Below are 22,114 nucleotides of genomic sequence, written 5' to 3'. Positions count from 1 at the left end.
CGTTAGCTCTGGATCAGGCTCTGAGTTCTCATTCTGCCACCTACTTGTTCTTGTGACCTTGTGCAAGTTCCTTAAACCCCCAGAACCTTGTTGTCTTATCTGTCTCTGGAGGCGAAGATAACACTTCAGTCTTCCCCAGGGGCAGACTGAGGTAGGGTGAGGTGCTGCCTGGGTGGGCGGGTGAAGGGGAGAGAGGCTCCCAGTGAAGGGGATGGTAAAGACTTCATGGAGGAATACAGGGAAGAGAGATGTAGAGGGGGCGCCTGTTTGGCTTAGTTGAGTGTCGGATTCTTGATTTCAGCTCAGGTCGTGATCTCAGGGTGGTGAGATCGAGCCCTGTCCTGGTCTCCGTGCTCAGCAGGGAGTCTGTTTGAGAGTCTCTCTCTCTCCCTCTGCCCCTCTCCCCACTCCCTCTCTTCCTCTCTAAAAAAAAAAAAGAAGAAGAGAGAAAGAAGAGGGATATGGAAAGGGCTCCAGGCCATCGGGAAAGGAGAAAGCAGTCCTGGGCTTCTGGCCAGGCAGGACTGGTTGGTGGCTTGGGGGCTGGGCCTTGGGCTCTTCTGGGTCCCGCTTGTACCTTCAGATTGTCTCCACCACGCCCTCAAGCTGTTCTCTTGCAGCCTGTGTGGGGCCAGGCCTTCAGGGAAGAGGCAGCTGTTAGGGCCATGTACCAGGTACTGGTCAGCTGTGACTAAGGCCGATGCTGACCTCAGAATCAGGCTTGGGGACATGTTTAGGACCCTGTCTGACACAGATGAGCTAAAGCGCTGTGGGAGTGGAAGGTGCCTTGGGGCTGGCTGTACCTCGCTCAGCACAGCCCGTGTGCTTGGCACGCTTTGTGTCTCCCACCTGGCAGTGGAGCTCTGGGTGGGCAATGGGTGGCTGGAAGATTCCTGTGTTACTGTTATTTCTGGCTTGGTGTTCCTTCCCAAGAGGTCGTTAAGGAGAAAAGACAGTCTCCTGTTGGGTGCTTTGGAGTGGCCTGGATGGAGTTCCTCCTGTCTCCCCGGCATAGCTCCAAGACTCCTATGGGAAGTCCCACTCAAGAAAGGGAATACCACCAGAGAGGGAGATGGGGGCCAAAATTTCTAGGAGATATGGGCAAGGAGGCTGGCCCAGGGAGGGGAGGTAGGTTGGGCCCCCTCTCCCTGCCCTTCACCTTTCTCTCTCGGGCCCACCCTTCTGGTTGGGAGAGAGGTAGAGGGGTTTTGTGAAATTGGGAGGCCTTTCAGTCAAGGTGCCCACAGTTGCCTCTGGAGTGGTAGGGGGAGATGCTTGTTCCTGCCTGAGGGAGGTTAGGCATTGGGTAGAAGGGACAGCATTTTTCTGGAGCATACTGCTCGTGAGGGTCGGGAGTGCCAGCTGTGAAACCACAACTTCACACCCTGGGTTTGGCTCCTCCCCATGGGGTTGGAGGTGCTGGTGGGATGTACTCCTCTGTCTCCAGGAGGCATGCAGGGCCTGCTGCCAGGCCCCAGGGAGATGAGGCTGCCAGTCTGGTCTCCAGAGGGCACCACTGGAGGTTGAATGACCAGACCAGTTACTTTTTTTTTAAGTAATCTCTACACCCAATATGGGTCTTGCACTGACGACCCTGAGATCAAGAGTCACCCGCTTTTCCGACTGACCCAGCCAGGCATCCTGGACCAGAGCAGTTCTGAATGCCCAGGCCTCCTAGAGCCCAGGCTCTGGACACAATGTGCGTCCAGGCTAAGTTGGGGCAGTTCCCATCAGATAGATGGTTGGAATTGTTCTCCTGGGCTCTCTGCTTAAGCAAAGACCACTTTTATTTTATGTTGTTTTATTTTTTTTTTTTTAAGATTTTATTTATTTTTGGGGTGGGTGGGAGGAGAGAGTGTGCACACAAGCGAGCTGAGAGAGGGGCAGAGGAGGAGAGGGAGAGGGTGAGAGAATCTCAACCAGACTTCATGCCGAACATGGAGCTTGATGTGGGGCTTGATCTATGATCCTGAGATCATGACCTGAGCCAAAATCAAGAGTCAGTTGCCCAACCGACTGAGCCACCCAGGCTCCCAAAAGATCCCTTTTGTTTTAAAACCTCCTCTGATGGCCTTTGAAAGGCTGAGCCAGAGCATGTCGTGCTTTTTGTGGGGTGCTAGGAGAAGAGGCCTGGAGGTTGGCCCCTTTCTAGCCTCCCTGTGAGCACTTGAGGCCATGTAGACTGCCTGGGATTATGGGCAAGTGGGGCTTCTAATGGGGTGCTGTTGCATGGGGCAGGAGGCCATGGGGCTGTGCCTCTGCCGTTCTCATTGGCCTTCTGGCTGCTGTGTGTTTGGGGGGCAGGGTGGGGGAGTCTTAGGAGTATCCTTGGCCTTGGCTTTGAGTACCTACTGAAGCCCCACAAGGGCTGCTGAACCAGGATGGAACCAGGAGGGGGCCACACGGATTTGTTCGTGCTAGGACCAGTCTGCCCTCATGAGCTGCTTCCTGTGTGCCCAGGTTGAGTGAGTGTTAGCTGGTGCTGAGAAGGGCATGTCCTGTGGAAACCTCTATTCTTTCTCTATTTGTTGGAATTTTTGTTTCCAGTGTGAGGTAAAATTTACATGCAACATAGTACCCAGATTTCAGGCAACCCCTTACATTTTGACCAGTGAGTCTTGACTCCTGGAGTTTGACTCCTACCAAGATACAGAGCCATGCTCAGCCCAGAAAGTTCCTCATGCTCCTTCCCAGACAGTGCTCACCTCACCCTCCACAGGGTTTTCTGATTTTGTTTCTACCATGGACTAGTTCTGCCTTTTCTAGAACTTAATTTAAATGAATTGTGTGTCTGTACTCTTTTGTGTAAGGTTTTCTTCACTTGACATGATTTTGAAATTTATCCACGTTCGTGCATCAGTTCTTTTAAGGATTTTAAAAGTAATACATGATTATTTTAAATTCTGAATATTATAGAAATGAATATACAGAATTTATAGTTTTCCTGTGCTTCTACCCCCCACCCTGAGAGATAACATCTTTTATTGATTGGGCGTTTTGTGCCCCCAAGATGTTTCTTTCCACGGGGTGGCATTGCCAGGGTGGCATTGCCTGGTTGGTTGGGCCTTTCATGCCTGTAGCTGAGGAGGGTAGACAGGAAGGAGCAGCAGACAGGTGCAGGAAGCTCGGCCAGCTCCCTCGCTCAGGGGGGCGGGCCTTCCCTTTGCTGGGTGTGTGTTTTAAAAGTCGGGGGTGTCTGGGCCCTGGGCCTGCCCTCAATCTCAGTGTGTGGGTGGGGGCCACTTCTGGCTTTTCTGTGGCAGGGACTTGGAGGAGGGACAAAAGGACATGCAAATTCTGCAGAGACCTATGTAGTTCTCTGTGTAACAGCCCAGCTGGGTAGGTGGGGGTGGACCATTTTGTAAACAAGGACCTGGGAAGGGAATCCAGGTGTTACAGCCAGGTCTCTATGTTCATTCTCCCCCAGCTTCTGTGTTCACAAGAAGCCAGAGCTTCCCTTCCCCAGGGACTGTGTTCCTACTGCCCTTGCTCAGGGTCAGCCTAGCCAGGGTTTCACCCACCCCCTGCCCAAGATGGACTAGGTCTCGGCCTCAGAGGACTACCTAATTATCCCACTGCCCCAGATCCTGGGCTTCTTGGAGCCAGTGCTCCGGCAGGCAACGGTTCTGAGCTGGGCGTGGATCCTTGGGGCTGATAGGCACGCTGCCTGGGCCTGCTGCCAGGGGGCTGCTGGGTGCCAGGAGCTAGTGCCAGGCGGTATCCTCATCCCAGCCTGTGGGCTCCTGCCAGGGCTGGGCACCAAGCCCCTGTACCCAGTGGGGCACTGTGCTGCCAGCTTACTGGGCCGGCCCCCACAGTCATGTTTCTAGTCACCCGGGGCTGTGGCCTCTCCAGCATAGGCGCCTGCCGCTCCTACACCCGGTGTTGAGTTGTAGGGCAGAGGACTCTGCTGTTACTGTTCTGCTGGGAAGAGAAGAGCAATGCTTTGCGGTGGTCCTGGCCCCGCAGCAGTGGGGCGCCCCCTCCCCTGGGGTGAGGTTAACATTGTCTCTTACAGATACGGTGGTGTCCCACGCTTGGCCCCACCTGGGGTGAGGCAGGTAGGGTGGCATTGTGCCAGCTGTGACTCCCAGCAGGCCGCTTGGCTGTGGCCCCACCCAGTGGAGGGCACCATGAAGGCTACTCAGTGCTGCCCTGTGGGGGCCCTGTGGGGAAGTTGGGCCGGAGAAGTCATGTCTAACCCAATCTGGGAGACCTTGGTCAGTCACTCTGCCTTCCCGTGGCTGGCAGGGCTGGAGCGATGGGAACCTGTGGGAGCCCCCGAGTTCTGTTCCACTGCCCTCCTTCACGTGTTCAGTAGTTGTTGGCCTGATTTCTGACAAGGGCAGGGAATCCCTGGTTGTTGCAGGGTCTGGTACATGCAAGTCGGGGACCACTGTGTGGACGCTGTGCCCCGGCAGGGCTTGGGTTGCCCTGAAATCTGGTGGAGATCAGGCAGGGTGGCACAGGGCTGTGTGGTGGGCATCTGGTCAGCTCGAAAACATCACTTGGCTCCCTGTGCATTTTTCAGGGCTGCTCTTGCAATGCTGAGGTGGTCTCTGCCCCCCTTCCTGAGCGCCACTCTGTCCTGCTGGCCACCTCTGGTGTGGCCTGGCAGGAGAGCCTGAACTCTCTACACAGCTAAGGGGTCCAGGCCTTCCTTAAGTGCAGATGTAGACGCTCTCAGGCCTCTGGACCAACAAAGCTGGTTCTGCTGCCATCTGGGCCATGGGTGGGATCCTGGACCAGCCGTTCCCCCTCCCCACTACCCCTCCCCCCCCCCCCCCCGGGCCACCCCATGAGAGGAGAACTGTGCTAGGGGCCAGAGAGACAGCTGGCAGGCTGGAGCTGAGGCCTCCCAGCCACCCCGCACCCCGGGTCTGGTCACATTCCTGAGGGACCTGCTGAGCCTCCCTGGCCCTGGGGGTGGGGGAAGGGCAGGCAGGGATGGGCTCCAGGCTGCTGCAGGCCTCCGCTCCCACCCTTGGCTCCATTCCAAGGGAGTCGAGGCTTGCCGAGTGGGGTGCAAAAAGCCAGAACCTCAGGATCCCCCTCCCTGGGGACCTGCATCACTGTGCGGGGGGGGGGGGGCGTGGGCGGAGGAGACCCTTCGCATCTGGCAGCAGCTGCCAGCCTCTTTGGCGGGCTGGCATTGAAAGGCCAGGCCTCCAGAAACTCCTGCAAGGGGAGGCCATGTGGTCAGACTGGGCTGGGCAGGAGGGGGCTGGGCCCTCTGGGCAGGGAGGGGGTGGCTGGAGCAGATCAGGAAGGGAAGGAGGCAGGAGAGCCAGAAGCGGTTGAGACTGGTTCTTATAAATAGCCCATTGCACTAGTGCCTCCAATTTTGACCTTTTGTTATGTAAATGTGGCCAGCCTGAGAAGGGCCTTGCCCAGGCCTCCTGCCACCGTGCCTGCCTGCCAGGAATTATGTGCCTGCCACCAGCTCCCTCACAGGCCTAGGTGGCCCTTCGAGTACCCTAAATCTTCTGGGTGGGAGGATCCACAGACCTGTGACCTTCCCTGCAACTGGGCCTGACTGCTGCTCGGCACTGTGGCTGCTGTCCCCTGCCTGGCTGCCCGTGGCGTCCCAGCCAGAGAGACCCCAGACCTTCCTGGGAGTGAGGGCTCCAGGACCACCAGGTGCCTTCCCCTTCACTGTCCCTCCTTCCCTCCCTTGCTGATTTCTATCTGGGTGACCCTGTCCATCTTCTCCTCCCCAGGTGACCAGGCATTGATGCACCCCCAGGGAGGCCACGCGCTCAAGGAGGCCACCCCCGCTGGCTGCTGCTCACATGGTTTCTGGGCCCCTGGCACTCCGGTAGGCTGGGGATGGGGAGCTGGCAGGATGGAGGGAGGGGGAAGCATGGGGGAGGGCTATCTGGGCTGCCCACACAGCCCTGCAGTTCTCAGCCTGGTCCTTTGTGTGCACACAGTGTTGGGTAGCATGGAGGGGAGGCTGGGGCCCACTGCCCTCAGCCTGCAGAGGAGGGGCTGCTGTGGCTCACAGGCTCTTGGAGAACGGAACCTCCTGTCCTTGGCCTGTACTCTTGCCAGCCTGGGAGCACCAGGTATCCCGGTTGCTGCATTTCCCTGGGGCTGGGTGTCCCAGGCGGTGTGGAAACCGTGCCTTGGGCTCTTTGTCCCTGCCTGGCTGGGTGAGGGGCAGGGAGTGGTAGAGGGTAGGTTCCCTTGGGATCCAGGCTCTCACCTCGGAGCCCCAGCTGAGCAGCCTTGTAAGGCTGTGCTGGCTGAATGGGTGCTTGCTGCCTCCTATCAGGCTGTGAGTGCTGGCTTGTGGCTATGTCTACCCATGTGTGTTCACAGTGACTTCCAGGCTGCCTCTAGGGTGTGTGTGGTTATTAGGGTTTTCTCTGTCTTTGCAAGTGAGGGCAGGCGTGGGGCAGTGGGGTGCTGGAAGTGTTTGTGTTACAGGAAGGCGGCATGAGCGTGACGCCTCCAGACTCTGCCCTGAGGGAGGCAGGACTAGGCTGGGTACCCTGGTAGAGGCAGAGGGGTCGCAGGTGGGGCAAGGCTCAGAGCAGTCACTTTCAGAGATTGAGCCCTGAGCCGAAGGACGTGAAAGCACCCACGTCAGCTGCATGACACAGAGTTGCCTGTGGGAGGGCGTGTGTTCCCTGAGGGGCCAGAGGGAGCAGGGAGCCACACCTTGTGCCTCAGGTCCTGCTGCTCATTTGGGGGGGTGCCTGGTGAGAGCACCCCGCTCTCAGAGACCCATGTGTGTGCTGTTACAAAGCCCACCTGCACAGTTCCGTGGAGGTCAGAGGCCTCTGTCTGTTTATTAATGACATCACTTAGTGTCTGTGTCGGTCTGGCAAGGCCTTTCCCGGGGCCCCGGTGGTGCCAGGGGCTTGGCCAGGCCCGCTTTTCTGCTGAACACCTAGAGACGCAGGCTGGGGTGCTCAGGGCCCTCCCAGGGGGCAAGGCCCTTGTGGGATGGGAGCAGGCACTGGTAAGGGACTGTGGCTGGACTGCAGTGTCTTCAGGCAGGACTGTGACGTTGGCAAATTCGAAAGCTTGGGAAGCCACTGGGGTTTGAGAGTCACCCTGGGCAGAGCAGAGGTCACAGGTGGAGGCTGCATATTTGATTTAGCCCACGTAGTATTTAAAGAAAAAGAACCTTTATTTGGCATTGGGAGATTTTTTTTTTTTTTTTAAAGATTTTATTTATTTATTCGACAGAGATAGAGACAGCCAGCGAGAGAGGGAACACAAGCAGGGGGAGTGGGAGAGGAAGAAGCAGGCTCATAGCGGAGGAGCCTGACGTGGGGCTCGATCCCAGAATGCCGGGATCATGCCCTGAGCCGAAGGCAGACGCTTAACCGCTGTGCCACCCAGGCGCCCCCCTGGCATTGGGAGATTTAACCCAAAAATCTCAATTTGTAGCTTGTCCTAAAAGCTGGGAAGTTGCGTGCCCATGGGGAAGTGAGCCCACTTGGGAGCTTCTGCTCACCTCAGTCCCTGCTGCTTCCCAGCACCTCACGTTCCCCTGCTAGTTGTTTTTGAGTCCCCTGTGGGCTTGTGGCCGACTTAGTGTGGAGACGTGCCCTGGGCTGTGGAGCCAAGTCACATCCCATTTTCTCTGTGTGACGGTTGTCCTCTGCTTCGGTGCAGATGGGACCGGAGCCACTGTCCCTGTTTGGGCAGCATGGGCCCCCATGGGTAGTGTGAGTTCCTTCCGGGGTACCATGCCCGATGAGGCCCCCTGAGACCCACCACAGTCCCACGCTGTCCCGGAGCCCTTTCCTGAAGCTCCCAGGTGGCTAATGCCGTGCGCCTGTTCTTGCCTGCAGGTGGTACGCGTGGGCGGGGCGTGGGGACATGGGGCCCGACATGGAGCTGCCCAGCCACTCCAAGCAGCTCCTGCTGCAGCTGAACCAGCAGAGGACGAAGGGCTTCCTGTGTGATGTCATCATCATGGTGGAGAACTCCATCTTCCGTGCCCACAAGAACGTCCTGGCTGCCAGCAGCATCTACTTCAAGTCCCTGGTCCTGCACGACAACCTCATCAGCCTGGACACGGACATGGTCAGCTCCACGGTGTTCCAGCAGATCCTGGACTTCATCTACACGGGCAAGCTGCTGCCTAGCGACCAGCCGGCCGAGCCCAACTTCAGCACTCTCCTCACTGCCGCCAGCTACCTCCAGCTGCCCGAGTTGGCAGCGCTCTGCCGCCGTAAACTCAAGCGAGCCGGCAAGCCCTTCGGCTCCGGTCGGGTGGGCGCCACCGGCATGGGGAGGCCGCCCCGCAGCCAGCGGCTGTCCACAGCCTCCGTCATCCAGGCGCGGTATCCGGGGCTCGTGGACGGACGCAAAGGGGCCCACACCCCCCAGGAGCTCCCCCAGGCCAAAGGCTCGGATGACGAGCTCTTCCTCGGAGGCTCCAGCCAGGAGGGTGTGCATGGCCTGGGCCGGGCCGTCTGTCCAGCCAGCGGGGAGGCTGGCCTGGGAAGCTGCAGCACCAATGGGAGCAGCGGGGGCTGCGAGCAGGAGCTGGGCCTGGACCTGTCCAAGAAGAGCCCTCCCCTGCCCCCTGCCACCCCCGGGCCCCCCCTGACCCCTGATGACCCGGCCCAGCTGAGTGACAGTCAGCACGGCTCGCCCCTCTCAGCCTCCGCCCCTCCTGTTGCCAATAGTGCCTCTTATGCTGAGCTGGGGGGCACCCCCAATGAGCCCATGGATCTGGAGGGGGCCGAGGACAACCACCTGAGCCTGCTGGAGGGGCCCGGGGGGCAGCCCCGGAAGAGCCTGCGGCACTCAGCCCGCAAGAAGGAGTGGAGCAAGAAGGAGCCCAGGGTGGGGTCCCCCTTTGAGCGGAGGGAAGCAGGGCCCAAGGGCCCCTGCCCAGGGGAAGAGGGCGAGGGGCTAGGGGACAGGGTTCCCAATGGCATCCTGGCCGGCAGCATTGGGGGGGGTGGCCCCAGCGGGCCCTACGCGGAGCCCCCATACCCCTGCAAGGAGGAGGAGGAGAATGGCAAGGACGGGAGCGAGGACAGTGGGCAGAGTGGGAGCGAGGGGGGCGGCGGCCCCGCCGGCACACACTACGTGTACCGGCAGGAGGGCTACGAGACCGTGTCCTACGGGGACAACCTGTACGTGTGCATCCCCTGCGCCAAAGGCTTCCCCAGCTCGGAGCAGCTCAACGCCCACGTGGAGACGCACACGGAGGAGGAGCTGTTCATCAAGGAGGAGGGGGCCTATGAGACGGGCAGTGGGGGTGCTGAGGAGGAGGCCGAGGACCTTTCGGCTCCTAGCGCGGCCTACGCAGCCGAGCCCCGGCCCTTCAAGTGCTCGGTCTGTGAGAAGACCTACAAGGACCCGGCCACGCTGCGGCAGCACGAGAAGACGCACTGGCTGACCCGGCCCTTCCCTTGCAACATCTGTGGCAAAATGTTCACGCAGCGCGGCACCATGACGCGCCACATGCGCAGCCACCTGGGCCTCAAGCCCTTCGCCTGCGACGAGTGCGGCATGCGTTTCACCCGCCAGTACCGCCTCACCGAGCACATGCGCGTGCACTCGGGCGAGAAGCCCTACGAGTGCCAGCTGTGCGGGGGCAAGTTCACCCAGCAGCGCAACCTCATCAGCCACCTGCGCATGCACACCTCCCCCTCCTAGAAGCCAAAGACCCTTCTCCCCGGCCTGAGGGTGCCCTCTGCAGACTCGCCCTCGGGAGCCAACGGAAGGAAGGAAGGAAGAAGCGTGGAGGCCGGGCGGGAGGGGCCGGGACCCCGAGGTCCCCGTGGGGGTGGCTCCTGGTGGCACCTGCAGCCAGTCCCCCCACACCCAGAGCTTTAATGGACAGTCTGTACCAAGGGAAGCGAGAGGAGGGAAGCCGATGGGCCCGAGCTCCGAGTGCGCATTGCTGGTGTGCAGTCTACCTCCCGATTCCGCCCCGGCACCCGGCTCCCTGAGAGGGCCACTGCAGGGCCTGTGGGAGTGGGTTACGGGGGTCTCGCTGGCACCTGGCCCCTTTCCTGCAGGCCGGGTCGGAGCAGGGGGCAGTGGGGGCCTCCCCCGCTGGGGAGGAGCAAGGCTGCCCCGTGGCCAGGGGCACTGTCTGTGTGCGTGCACGAGTGCTTGTCTGTGTGCGGGCCACCCCGGCTCTCTGGGGAGCGGTGCTGGCGGGGAGGGGACGAGCCCTCCTTCCTCGAGCCAAGGGTCACCGCTCACTGGCGCTGGGACAGTCAGGGGGCCCCCACCGCCTACCTCTCCACAGCTAAAGAGCCCTCTGGGCCTGTGTTGCTGTTATTCCTACTGATCTGTTCCTTTTTTCTTTTCGAATTTTGTTTTTTAAACCAAAACCAACAAGAGTTTATTTTCCTCCCGGCCCCTCGGGGCTGAGCCTGGGTCTACAGACTGAATGTACAGGGGCAGCTGCCCCTCCCGCCCCCGCCCCAGCTGCGGGCTGAGGGGCGCCCACCCCTCCAGGCCCCAGAAGCCCTTCTTGGCCAAAGGCTTCCCTGGGCCCCGAGCCCCGCCTCGGCTGCCTCAGGAGAGAGAGTGATTTTCCTATAGTTTCTGAGGAATATTCTTTGTTTAGAGGTACTTCTTTTTTATTAAGAGAAAAACCAGTGTAACGTTTATGTGAATGTTTGAACTGGAAGGTCTGGGATTTGTGGGGGGAGGGGGGAGGCTGGACTCGAAGCCAGAGCCGTCGGTACTCTTCTTTTTCATTTTGTGTGTGTGTGTGTGTGTGTGTGTGTGTATGTAGTGTGCGTGGCGCGTGTGGACAGATAGCGAGCTTTCCTTCCTTCCGTCCTGATCAAGGTGGGGAGACTTCTGACCGTTTGCTACCTCTTTAATCCACAAGAACGGTATGTTGGGGGCTGGCAGCTGACGCCGGACACTTGGTTTCCTCCTGTTAGCGCGCACAGGAAGACGTGCGTTTGAGTGAGCCGGGCTCTGCCTGGCCCAGGGGACCCCCCCCCCCCCCAGCGCTCTCAGGGAGAGGCTCCGCGGCAGGCAGGGAGAGTGCCTGTGCGCTTGCTGTGTCCGCCCTGCGGGTGTTCGAGGGTGTTGCTGAGCATCAGGGAGCCCGCGTGCGCCTCTGATCTGGGCCTGGCTGGGGGTTGGTGAGTGCTCCAGCCCCACGGGAGAGCGGGGCGTGGAGCCTCAGTGCCGGAGCCAGCTCCTGCAGCTCCCAGCCAGGGCCAGGATGAGGTGGAAGTGAGCCCCCCCCAATCCTGTCCCTTGGGCCTGCAAGAGCCGGAGCTTGGGAGAACAGCAGCCCCTGCCAGGCCAGTGCAGAGGCGTGGGGGAGGCACTGACCAAAGTGACGTATACCCCCCCGGGGGGGGGGGCAGGGGGGGCCCTGCCCTGCTCTGGCACCTTCTCGGGGCGGTCCTGGCCGCTCTGGCGAGAGGCTGGCTGGTACTGGTCGGCTCGGCCCAGTCTGGAGTCCCGCCCCTCGCCCCTCACCGCGGGGTTTCTCTACCAGCCTTAGGACCCTTCCATGGGCCAGGGGTCAGGCTCACGAGGCCAGACCAATGTCGCCGTGGTTGGCCCCGCTGTCCTTGGCTGGCTGGAGCCACAGGGCTGGGCCAGCGGCTTTATCTTCATTTTGCTTCATGCTTTGCTTTTTTTTTTTTTCTTTAAGTTCAGACCAAAAAATTCCAGAGTCATCCTCTACCCTCACCCCTCCAGAGACCCTCCAGCTGAAAACAGCCTGAGTTCAGGGACCCGAATGGTGAAGGGCGTGTTTTGCAAGTGAGGGCTCCTGGCTGAGCCCATCTCCAGGCGCCCTGAGCCCCAGGTTGGGTCTTATTCCCTCTGGGTGGGAAAGGAACACTGGACCCAGGGTCTGGTGTGCCCGCACGTCAGGTGAGGGGGAAGCGTCTTCTCCAGGCCTCTCTGCCCTCCCGACGCCACCCCACTCCGTCAGCACTTAAGCCACGTGACACAAAGTCTGTACCGCACGGGATTTGTACGCACGCGCAGCCTGTGTGTGGCCTCTCGGGCCGTGGGCGGCTGCATCCGTGAGGTGACCCGTGAGAGTAGGTGATTCATTTGCAGAGTTTCAGGGACTGGGCTCAAAGGCCCCTCACTCAACGACGTTCGTGCGACATAGTATTGTACCCACCTGAGTATTGTATCGAGCCTTTTCTGTATTTTAACAAGAAAGCAAAACACTAGTTTCCTATTTAAGATTTTAAGGGTTTGTGGGGAGGGGTGGGACTAATTAACACAACAGTTGGTTTTGTTTTCTTTTTTCCTTTGATTTCATGTGGAGTGTGTGCTTGCGAGTGTGTGCTTGGAAATGTGTTAAGAGCCTCACAAGGAAATTGGGCCGTTGGAGGCCAAGGGCGGCTTACAGTTCTCTGCTTTAGTCACTTAATTCCTGAATGTTTCGGAGAAACAGGAAACAGAAAATAGCAGATGTCATGTAGGAAAGAGAGGATAAACAAACAAACAAAAAAAAAACAAAAAAAAAAGGAAAAAAAAAAAGCTCATACCCAAATTCACAAAACCTATTTTTTAAACCAAAGCACATTTTGAATGAGTATGGAACCTCAATGGGCTCAGAAAAAAAGATACTAATATATTTATCTCATTGTTTACATAAACTTTTACAGTTTCAGACCTCAGCAGCTGTAAGGCCAGTCCCAGTGAATCCCCCGCCTTCCGCTGGAGGCCCTTCTGAGTCGGCTCACAGGCGGAGGGGCAGCCGTGGGGCCGGGGCAGGCATGGAGTTTCCCCAGATTCACCTGAGCCCTCCTCCCCAGCCCCGGGCCTCTCAAAGCCCAGCTGGCACCAAAGAGCTTGGGCCTGTGCTGACCGGCCCCCAGGCCTCCTGGCAGGACCGTGGAGGTCCTGGCCAGCTGGCACAGCAGGGGATGGCCGTCAGCTCTGGCCACAGGACCCAAGTCTGGGCTAGGGCCCTGGGATGGAGGGCCCCCATCTCCCCCACTCTGCCCGCGACCCTCAGGGTGGGTTGATGTGAGGGTCCCTCTCAAGCCAAAAAGCCCTGGGACCTTTGCACAGCTCCGTTGACTCCAGTGGGTCCCCACCCCCAGGGGACACCCCCATCCCCGGCAGTGGGGGGTCGGGGCTTACTGGGCTGGTCCTTACTAACACAGACGGTGCAAACACTCTGAACAGTGTTGTTTTTGTATCAATATGTTTGTGCAGTGATGAATGTATTTATTTCTCAGACTTGGGGCGAGTGAGCGGCCGGCTCCGCCACCGCTCGCTCCCGCCAGACCGAGCCACCGCAAGGGCTCCTCCAGGATTGCAAAAAAGGTAAAAAAGAAAAGACGAACCTTTAAGCAAATAAGAATCTCAGAGACTCGCAGCATAGCCATACACCTCACCTCAGCCTGTGAAATGAACAATCTGGACCCGGACGGACTTTTGGAACCTCACGCAGCCGTGTGTGTGTATTTCCCGTTCGTCACCACTCGGGGGCGCTGGGCTGTCCCGCTGTGCCCCCACCCCAACCCCGTCAGTATTCACTGGACTGGGCCGCGTGCAGGAGTGCGATCTGGGCTGGGCTGGCTGGGCAGGCAGACCCTACCGCCCTCCCCACAGCCGTCCTGGGTGGGGGAGGCCTGGGCAGCCAGGAGAGCAGGGCTCAGGGAAGAGGTGGCTGCGTCCGTCCGCCCCCTAGGCTTGGGGGACGAAAGCAGAGGCACCAGGCCTCCAAAGAACAGACAAGGGATCTCAGCCCTGCCGTGCCCCTCAAAGGGACCAGGGCCCTTGCTCTTCCCCAGAGTCACATTGGGGCATATGTTGCTGAACCTGTGAATCCGATGTCTGGAGTAATGGGATGGAGAGGGACCTAACCAGAGCCTCGGTGTGACATTCCAGATCAGGGGGTGGAGTGTGCTGTGGGAATTGAGGCTGCCCAGGACCCCCTTCCTAGGACCCCCCCCCAACTTCAGTCACCACTTTAATTTTTCTACCGGGAACCCCTCCCCTACCTCACCTTGCTATTTATTGCTGTAATTTATTGACCTCAAAAATGCTGCATAACAGACCTCACTTGGGGCAGGGAGGATCCCCAGGGCTCCCCCCCTCCACTTGGCGGGGCCCCGTGGGTCCAGGTGCTGAGGGGAGCCTCTCTGTATCCCACCCATCACTTGTTTTCCCCCTCCCCCCCTTGGGGGACCCTAGGTTGGGCACCTGCCCATTCGCAAATACCTCGAGGGGGAGGGGGAGGGATGGGGTTATAGCTGTTTGTTTAATCATAACTGGAAGAGGGATCACGTCCTACTCTATTCCCTTCCCAGAAGAGGGAGGGACACCGTGATCGCACTCCTGCACTGGCCACCGCCGCTGTCAGTCATCACATTGAGCTCACTTCCTTTGAGAGTTTGGATAAATTCAGGTCAGAGCTGCAGGTACGCAGCCCTCAAGTGTCATAGAAAAGCAATTCACCGACGACTGATCTCTCCATTCAGAAGCGTGCAGTCTTAATGTACAGTGATGAGAAACTGTTATTTTATGATCTTTTCATTAAAAGCTTGATTGAAAACTGTTTCATGTGGGGCTTTTATATTCTGTGGTTGTTCTCGCTTGCTAAATGACACACTGCTTTCCTTTCTGTGTCCAGCACTTCCAAGACCTAGGAGGGTGGGAGCTGGGATGGGCATTTACCCACTGCCGTTCTGGGGGTGGGCTTCAGATGGGGCTGGGACCTCACTTGGCCACATGTGTGCATCCCAGGCTTGGGCACTGATCCAGGGACCCAGCACCCTAGAGTCAGCATCCTCTTGGGCGGTGTTGGCCTGGGTTAGCTAAGACAGTTTAGGGAGCAGTGGATATGTCGATGGGAACAGGGATCTGGTGGACTGAATGAGGGGAGGTCTGGCCTGTGCCCACGACTGCCTGTTGGAGCAGCAGAGTCAGGCTGGAGCAGGGCAAGGGCTCTCTCCTGCCCACTGCTCCTGCTTCCTGCTTGGGGGAGGAAGGAAAGGATAATCTTAGTCTCCAGGGGCAGGGACAATAATTCCAGTTTCCTTTGGGACTGTCCTATCTACCAGAGTGGGAATCCCGGGATGAGTGAAGATCACGGGGAGGAGCAAGGATGGGGCCAGAAGGGTGGTCAGCCAGCTTAGACCCCTGACCAGGCTTCAGAATTCCAAGTGGTTCCAGGGCAGCAGCAGATGAGCCTGAGACGCCAGAACCCCAGAAGAATATGGGTATTGCTGCTCTAATCCATGGTAAGTTTCGTTCAATTATTTTTGTTTTTGGTTTTGTTTTTAAAGATTTTATTTATTTGACAGAGACAGCGAGAGAGGGAACACAAGCAAGGGGAGCAGGAGGGGAGAAGCAGGCTTCCCACCAAGCAGGGAGCCCGATGCAGGGCTCGATCCCAGGACCCTGGGATCATGACCTGAGCCGAAGACACGCTTAATGGCTGAGCCACCCAGGCGCCCCAATTATTTTTGTTCTTTAAATGCGTGTGTTTTTAAGTAATCTCTATACCCAATGGGGAACTCAACAACCCTGAGATCAAGAGTCATATGCTCTACCTACTGAGCCAACCAGGTGCCACCTGTTCTACTCTTGTTTTATTTTTAAAGATTTTATTTGAGAGAGCATGGCGGGGGGAGGGTTGGAGGGAGAAGCAGACTCCCTGCTGAGCAGGGAGCCCGCGCGGGAGATGCGGGACTGGATCCTGGGACTCCAGGATCATGACGTGAGCCAAAGGCAGATGCTTAGCCAGCTGAGCCACCCAGGTGCCCTGTTCAACTTGTTTAAAACTCCTTTTTGGTTTTACCAAAGCAATAACTGACCATAGTTTAAATAATCAAAAGTTTTTTTAAAAGGCTTAACATGGACACCTGGACTGGCTTGCTCAGAAGACCATGGGATGCGTGATCTCAGTGTCATGAGTTCGAGCCTCAAGTTGGGTGTAGAGATTATACTAAAAAAAAAGGCTTAAAAGAAAATAGTTTTTCTGTTCCCTTAACCCCATCACAATGTACGCAGACACCCACTTTTAATTTGTAGCATTTCTTAACGTATCAATCTCCACATTTCTAAATAGTAATAGTATCCTGCCGCCTTAATTCATCCTTTTAAGAATCTGGACCTAGAGATGAGGATTTTAGTTCATTTTAGTGCATTTCACCCTCTTCCCCTTCCCATGAATTCCCCTAGTGGTTTGATTTAATCTAGGGGTTGGGAAACTTCTGTAAAGTAGCCAGGTAGTAACTTCTAGGCTTTGTGGGCCGTAGAGTCTCTGCAGTGACTTCTCAACCCCACTGTCACCGTGCGAAAGTGCCCACTAACAAGGTAAGCAGGTGGGCACGGCTATCTCTGTCCCGTTGAACTGCATTGACCAGAACTGGTGCGGCGTGCAGTTTCCTGATCCGTGCTTGCCGTGATCACCACGTGCTTTCATTCACTGCTGAGCCAAGGGGCGCCCCACGTCTTTTCGTACCATCTCTTGTTCTTGGGGAGGTTGACGATGTCTTCAGTTACTCAGATTGATTTGTGTCTCTGTCTTCCTCCGCTCTTCAAGTCTGTGAAATTCTTCCCCGTATAGTTTTCCACAGAATCAGACGCTATCTGTTCTCTTGTTTTTCCCCCAAAGACATCTATCTGGAACCAGCTGCTTTCCTGCACAGATTGGGTGGGGAAAGTTTTCTTGCCTTTCTGTCCTGCTTTGGAAGCCCAGCTCTCTGGATCCCATGTGGTCTTTTCTTAGTTTACATGCTTGTTTGGGTTAGTATGTCTTCTCTGGTACCATCCTGAGAACGTACAGGAGGTAGGTGTTTTGAAACTTTGAATGTGGAAAATGCTTTTACGCTACACAGAATTGATAGTTTGGCTGGGTATAGAATTGTAGATTGGATATTGTTTTCCTGCTGAATTTGGAAAATGTCGCTTCATTGGCTTCTACCTTCCAATGTGATGAGAAGTCCAGTTCCCTTTGTAGGTAACCTTCTCTGGAAGCTTTTAGTTTTGTTTCTATTTCAGATGGTTTCTCCATTCATGGGACGGGACTCTTGATGGATTGGTTTCATTCTGGAGACCTGTTCCCTTCTGCAAATTTACTGATTTTTAAAACGTGTCAGCAGTTATTTTTAATTTTCCTTCTTTGATTATTGCATTTTGTTCTTTTTTCATAGATTTAATCTCAGGAAAATTTAATTTTTTGACACTTTTCTTCTGTTCCTTGTATCAGTTCCCTTTTAGATACCCACTTTAGGTTAGTTCTTATCCTTTTAAAAAATAACTTTAAAGCCTTTCCTCAAATGTTGGGTGACCTTGTCAGGCTCTGATATTCAAGAATGGGATCCTAGAAAGTTTCTTGGAATCAGTCCAGTGCTCACCTAAGATGTGTGGGGTAAGAGGGAGATGAGACACTGCTTTCGCCTGTGCTGAGCTGTCCATGGCGCTTCTGACCAAGAGGGCCTTATGCAAAAGTGAAGCTTCTTAGCACCAGGGGCTTGGAGAGCATTCTAGAGAAGGGTGCAAGGTGAGATGAAATACTCTGTTGCAGGCTGACTGTAAGTCAGGGCTAGGGAGTAGTTCCATGGTTAGAAATCAAAGACATGGGGCACCTGGGTAGCGTGGTCGTTAAGTGTCTGCCTTCGGCTCAGGGTGTGATCCTGGCATTCCGGGATCGAGTCCCACATTGGGCTCCTCGGCTGGGAGCCTGCTTCTTCCTCTCCCACTCCCCTGCTGTGTTCCCTCTCTCGCTGGCTGTCTCTCTGTCACATAAATAAAATCTTTAAAAAAAAAAAAGAAATCAAAGACAGATTTTGGGCACTGCTGTTTCCTTCCATAAGGTGTTTGGTTTAAAACATGCCTCTTTCCAAAAGCCATTTGAGGTAGACAGCAGTAAAGGGATTCTGTGTAGTCGAGAATGAGCCAAAAAAAGGAACAGGGAAGAGTAGGAAAAAACTCCTTTGTTGTATTAGTTCAAAAATTGTGAGCAAGGGCCATAGTCAGCTCGGTATGTCCAAATGAGAAGGAGGGGAAAGGAAAAGGTCAGGATGCGTGAACTAGAGGCTGTTTCCACTTCCTTGCGTGAGGAAATGTCTGAATATTTCAAGAAATGTTTCCCACGGGACCTTCTACAAGGGCACTGGCTAAGTTGTATACCAAAGCTTCTGAATGGCTCCTTCCTCAAACCTGGTGAAAGCCAGGGCGTGTCATTCAAGTCTCAGGTATGCCACAAAATGTCACCGTTGGTGATTCTGAGTGCTACCCCTGCCTCTGTGGGCCACCTGTAGGTGACGTGCACATTCAGAGTCTGAGTGAGAACATGTGGACACGTGTGAGACCTACGCTCGAGTGGCCCAGGCACCCGATTGGCTCTGCCCACCCCCCTCGGCACCAGCCGGCCTCGGCCCTCCTACAGCCCTGGGTCTTGAGGAGGAAGGAGGCTGCTGGGAGGCAGTGGGGAGCCCCCTCAACCTGGAACCTGCAGGAAGCTGGCACTGAAGGAAGTGGTCACCGAAGAGGGCGGTCGCCTAGCAGCTGACTGGAGGAGGGCAGCTCGCGCGGCACCCTGGGAGAGCAGGTGGCTGTGTGCCCTAGATGGCCTCTGCCTCCAAGCGGCTGAGAAACCGGAGAGGAGAGAAAGGGCCTGATTTCTTGGGAAAGACGGGCAGCTGGGCAGGCACTGGCGTCAGTGTAGGAGGCTGGCCACCTCAGGGCCTGGGCTGTCTGTCTCAGCCTGAGGCGGAGATGCTGGAAGTCTTGCCAGGCACTGCCTGCCACGATGAGCCCCCTGTGCTGGGTGCTTGGCCTTCTGGGAGGACAGCCCGCAGTTCCCCATCCTCCTGCACTGGTCTCTGCAAATGCCGCCGCCGAGTGAGTTTAGGAAATGTCACCAAACAATTTTTATGTTAGCCTATTTCACGGTCAGCACTTCTTTCTGGCCACAGGTGACAAAGCTGATCACCACCTGCAGGCGTCCCTGGTGAGATCAGGGCCAGCACCAAGGGGACGTCACCGTTGGCTTCTCTGTGTCAGGTGGGTGTGTGTCCAGGTCTGCTCTGAGGAGCACGGGACAGTGGACCGTATGTTGGGCCCAGAGTCGCATGAACGTGGCCCCTGACCTCTCGGATCCTTGAGTCCTGCGGAGGGGACAGGCAGGTAAATCCTGACGCTGACTCGAGTCCCCAGAGCCAGCACCGCACCAAGTGCTCGGCCGTGCTGGCTCTGCCGCCAGCCCTGGGGCTGGGACTGCCCCATTGCCGGTTGTCGAACACACCCCAGGGCGCCGTGTCCGCAGGAGGGTTCTGGAGCTCTGGCACAGGGGGTCGCCTGGTGCGAACTCCTCCCGGGGCTGCGACCGGAGGCAGTGGCAATGGGCCACAGCGCTCTGTCCCAGGCCTCCAGAACAGCACATATGAAGGCCCGGGGAAGAGGGTCAGCGTGGTGCTGGAACCGAAGCAACGGCCCTGGGGCCAGAGAGGGGGTGTGTGGGGAGAGCAGCACCCAGACTCCAGCCGCGTCACGGAGGGCCTCCGAAGCCAAAGCCACGGCCGGGCTTGCCCCAGGGTGGAGGAGCCACGGGTAGCGTCCCACTGCTGCCGTTGCCTCCCCAAGAGGCCCCTGGCCTTCAGGGGTCCCCCCGGCCCCCATCTTCCGGAGATGGAGAGGGGTGTGTGTGCACGCTGGGAGCCTAACGGCCGCGCTCACATTCTGGCCGCCGCAAGCCTGAATCCGCGTCTCCGCAGGGCTGGATTCTCCTGAGGCATCTCTCCTCGGCGTGTAGACGGCTGTCCTTCCTCTGTGAGTGTGGCCAGATTTCCTCTTACAGGATCCCAGTCAGATTGGCGTAGGGCCACCCTCACAGCCTCGTGCTGGCCTCACCGACTCTTTCAAGACCCCATCTCCAGATACTGTCCCAGCCTGAGCGGCTGAGTCTTAGGACTTCCACCCAGGGATTCTGGGGGACACAATTCAGCCCATGACGGGGTACACAGGGGTGTGCCATGTGCAGCCTTAGGGGGCCACAGGAGTCCCAGGCGGCCCTCTGTCTGTGTTCACACCAGAGACTCTGCAAGCTTGGCCTCATGGTCTCGGGTCCACCTCTCTTTCCCCGGGGCAGGGGGCCCACGCTCACTGCAGACCCTCCCCGTCCTCAGTGGGCACCTGCTGGGCTCCCATGTCCTTTAGTTAGGGCATCGTCATCCACAGTGTGCTGGTGAGGCTCCCTCCTGGGGCCCTTTGGTGGCTGCCAGGCCTGCCCTCACCAGGCCTTCCTTCCATGGGCATCTCATCACACGTCTATATGGCACTGTGCCTTGGCCACAGGCCACTGCAAAGGTGTGTGGCACAGTTGGTTGTGGCCACCAGGAGCCTGCAGTGGCCATGGAGAGGGTGAAGGAGAAGTGGTGGCTTCCATCTTGGGTGACCCCGGGGCACCAGGAGCCTGCTTGAGCGTGTCTGCAGAACTGGCCTGCATGGGATTCTCCAGGCCTCATTCTCCAAGCCCAGGTGTGCCTCCCGGGAAGTGATCATCTCTGTCCCCCATCCCGCTTCTTGGCTCATGTTAGCGGATTGTCCGCAAAACCCCAGAGCTGTCACCTTGCCGTGTCCCTACATGGCCTGTCCCACCTAGGGGCATGCAGACCACAGCGTGTAAGAGCAGCTCTGTGGAGGCGGCTGCTCACAGCCTCTGTCCTTCTCAAGGGGACGGGGGTGCTGGGCGGGCGATCCAGCCAGGCAGGAGAAGTGGCAAGGGCACCCCTGCAGGGAGGCACAGGGAGGCCTGAGGGGTGTGGCAGGTTTTGGCAAATGAGCAAGGGGCAGGCTATGGGGTCAGAGGAAGAATGTGGGCTTGGGCCACACCTGCCAGCAGTTTGGACCCCAGCTCTTCTGGATCATGGCCGGTTTGTGGCCTATGTCCTTGCACAAGTCTCTGCAGTGGAGACAGGCTGTCCAAATGTCCACTCGGCAGCTCTGTATGCGCCAGGCCTGTCCCAGCTGAGCTCCTACTCCAGTGGGGGACATGGTAGAGACCGTGGGTAATACATGCTATAGCAGGCACAGAAAAAGCACCACAGGGAGGGGGTTGTGGTTTCTGATGGAATCTCCAGGAAAGGCGTTCTTTTTTTTTTCTTTTTTTTTTTTTTGAGTACATTTTCTTTTAAAAAAAATTTTTTAAATTTTTATTTATTTATTTGAGAGAGAGAGTGAGAGAGATCACAGAGGGAGAGGGAGAAGCAGACCCGCCGCTGAGCAGGGAGCCCAATGCAGGGCTTGATTCCAGGACCCTGAGATCATGACTTGAGCCAAGGGCAGACGCCCAACTGACTGAGCCACCCAGGCGCCCCAGGAAAGGTGTTCTTAAGAAGCTGGAATTGGGGGGTGGTGCTAATTGTTTGAGTGCCAGTTGGTTGAGTGACTGACTTGATTTCGGCTCAGGTCATGATCTGAGGGTCCTGGGATTGAGTCCTGCATCAGGCTCCTTGCTCATCAGGGAGCCTGCTTCTCCCTTTGCCTGGCGCTCCCCCTGCTTGTGCTGTCTCTCTCTCTGACAGATAAATAAATTAAATATTAAAAAAAAAAAAGGCTGGGATTGGGCTGAAGGATGTAAGGAAGGGGCTGGGCAAGGGAAGAGCAGGTACAAAGGCCCTGAGGCCAGCAGGTGAGTCTAAGGAGCAGTAGGAGACAGATTCCGGGTCTCAGAGACCGGTTGGCCGGCTGAGCTGTTGTGACGGTGTGGACTTGTGGGAAGCCGCTAGAAGGCTGAGTGTGTGTCTGTGTGTGTGTCGGGGGGTGGGAGGCAGTTGTCCCTCTGGCTGCTGTGGGGCAACGAGGTGGGAGCAGCCTGACTCCTTAGGAAGTTTGGGAATGATCCAGTCTTCAACAGTGGCATTGAACATGGTTAGAGGAGGTCAGAATTTGAAAAGTTGTCTTTTATTTAAACTTATTTAACAAGTGCCTTGTCAGTTACTGGGTACCAGACATGTTCTTAGTGCTGTGCAAACATCAGCTTTTTTATTCCTTATAAGAGCACTGATGAGGTAGGTGACCTCTCCATTCACAGTGGAAATGTAGGGACCGATAGGGCAGTCATTTGCCATGGAAGAGCCTCCAGGATTTGGGGACGGGCTGGAGGGTGGGAGAGGTCAAGGAAGAAGGGAAAGCATCGAGATTTCTAGGGCAACAGCTGTAGGAG

At 57.0% G+C, this 22,114-nt stretch overlaps 1 protein-coding gene across 1 annotated transcript in view; it reads left to right on the top strand.

Annotated features, from left to right (window-relative positions):
- The window catches only part of HIC2 (HIC ZBTB transcriptional repressor 2), a 31,764-nt gene extending 17,265 nt beyond the window's left edge, over positions 1-14,499 (top strand). The window contains exons 2-3 of the mRNA XM_045802539.2: positions 5,721-5,818; positions 7,812-14,499. Of these exons, the coding sequence (XP_045658495.1) occupies positions 5,793-5,818; positions 7,812-9,636 (1,851 nt within the window). The 5' untranslated portion in view covers positions 5,721-5,792 and the 3' untranslated portion in view covers positions 9,637-14,499. The remainder of the gene's footprint in view (positions 1-5,720; positions 5,819-7,811) is intronic.
- The last annotated feature ends 7,615 nt before the right edge of the window (positions 14,500-22,114 follow it).

Source organism: Ursus americanus, chromosome 30, assembly GCF_024610735.1.
Source record: "Ursus americanus isolate L20-20 chromosome 30, mUrsAme1.1.p, whole genome shotgun sequence".
NCBI lineage: Eukaryota > Metazoa > Chordata > Mammalia > Carnivora > Ursidae > Ursus > Ursus americanus.
This window is presented reverse-complemented; position numbering and strand designations above follow the sequence as displayed.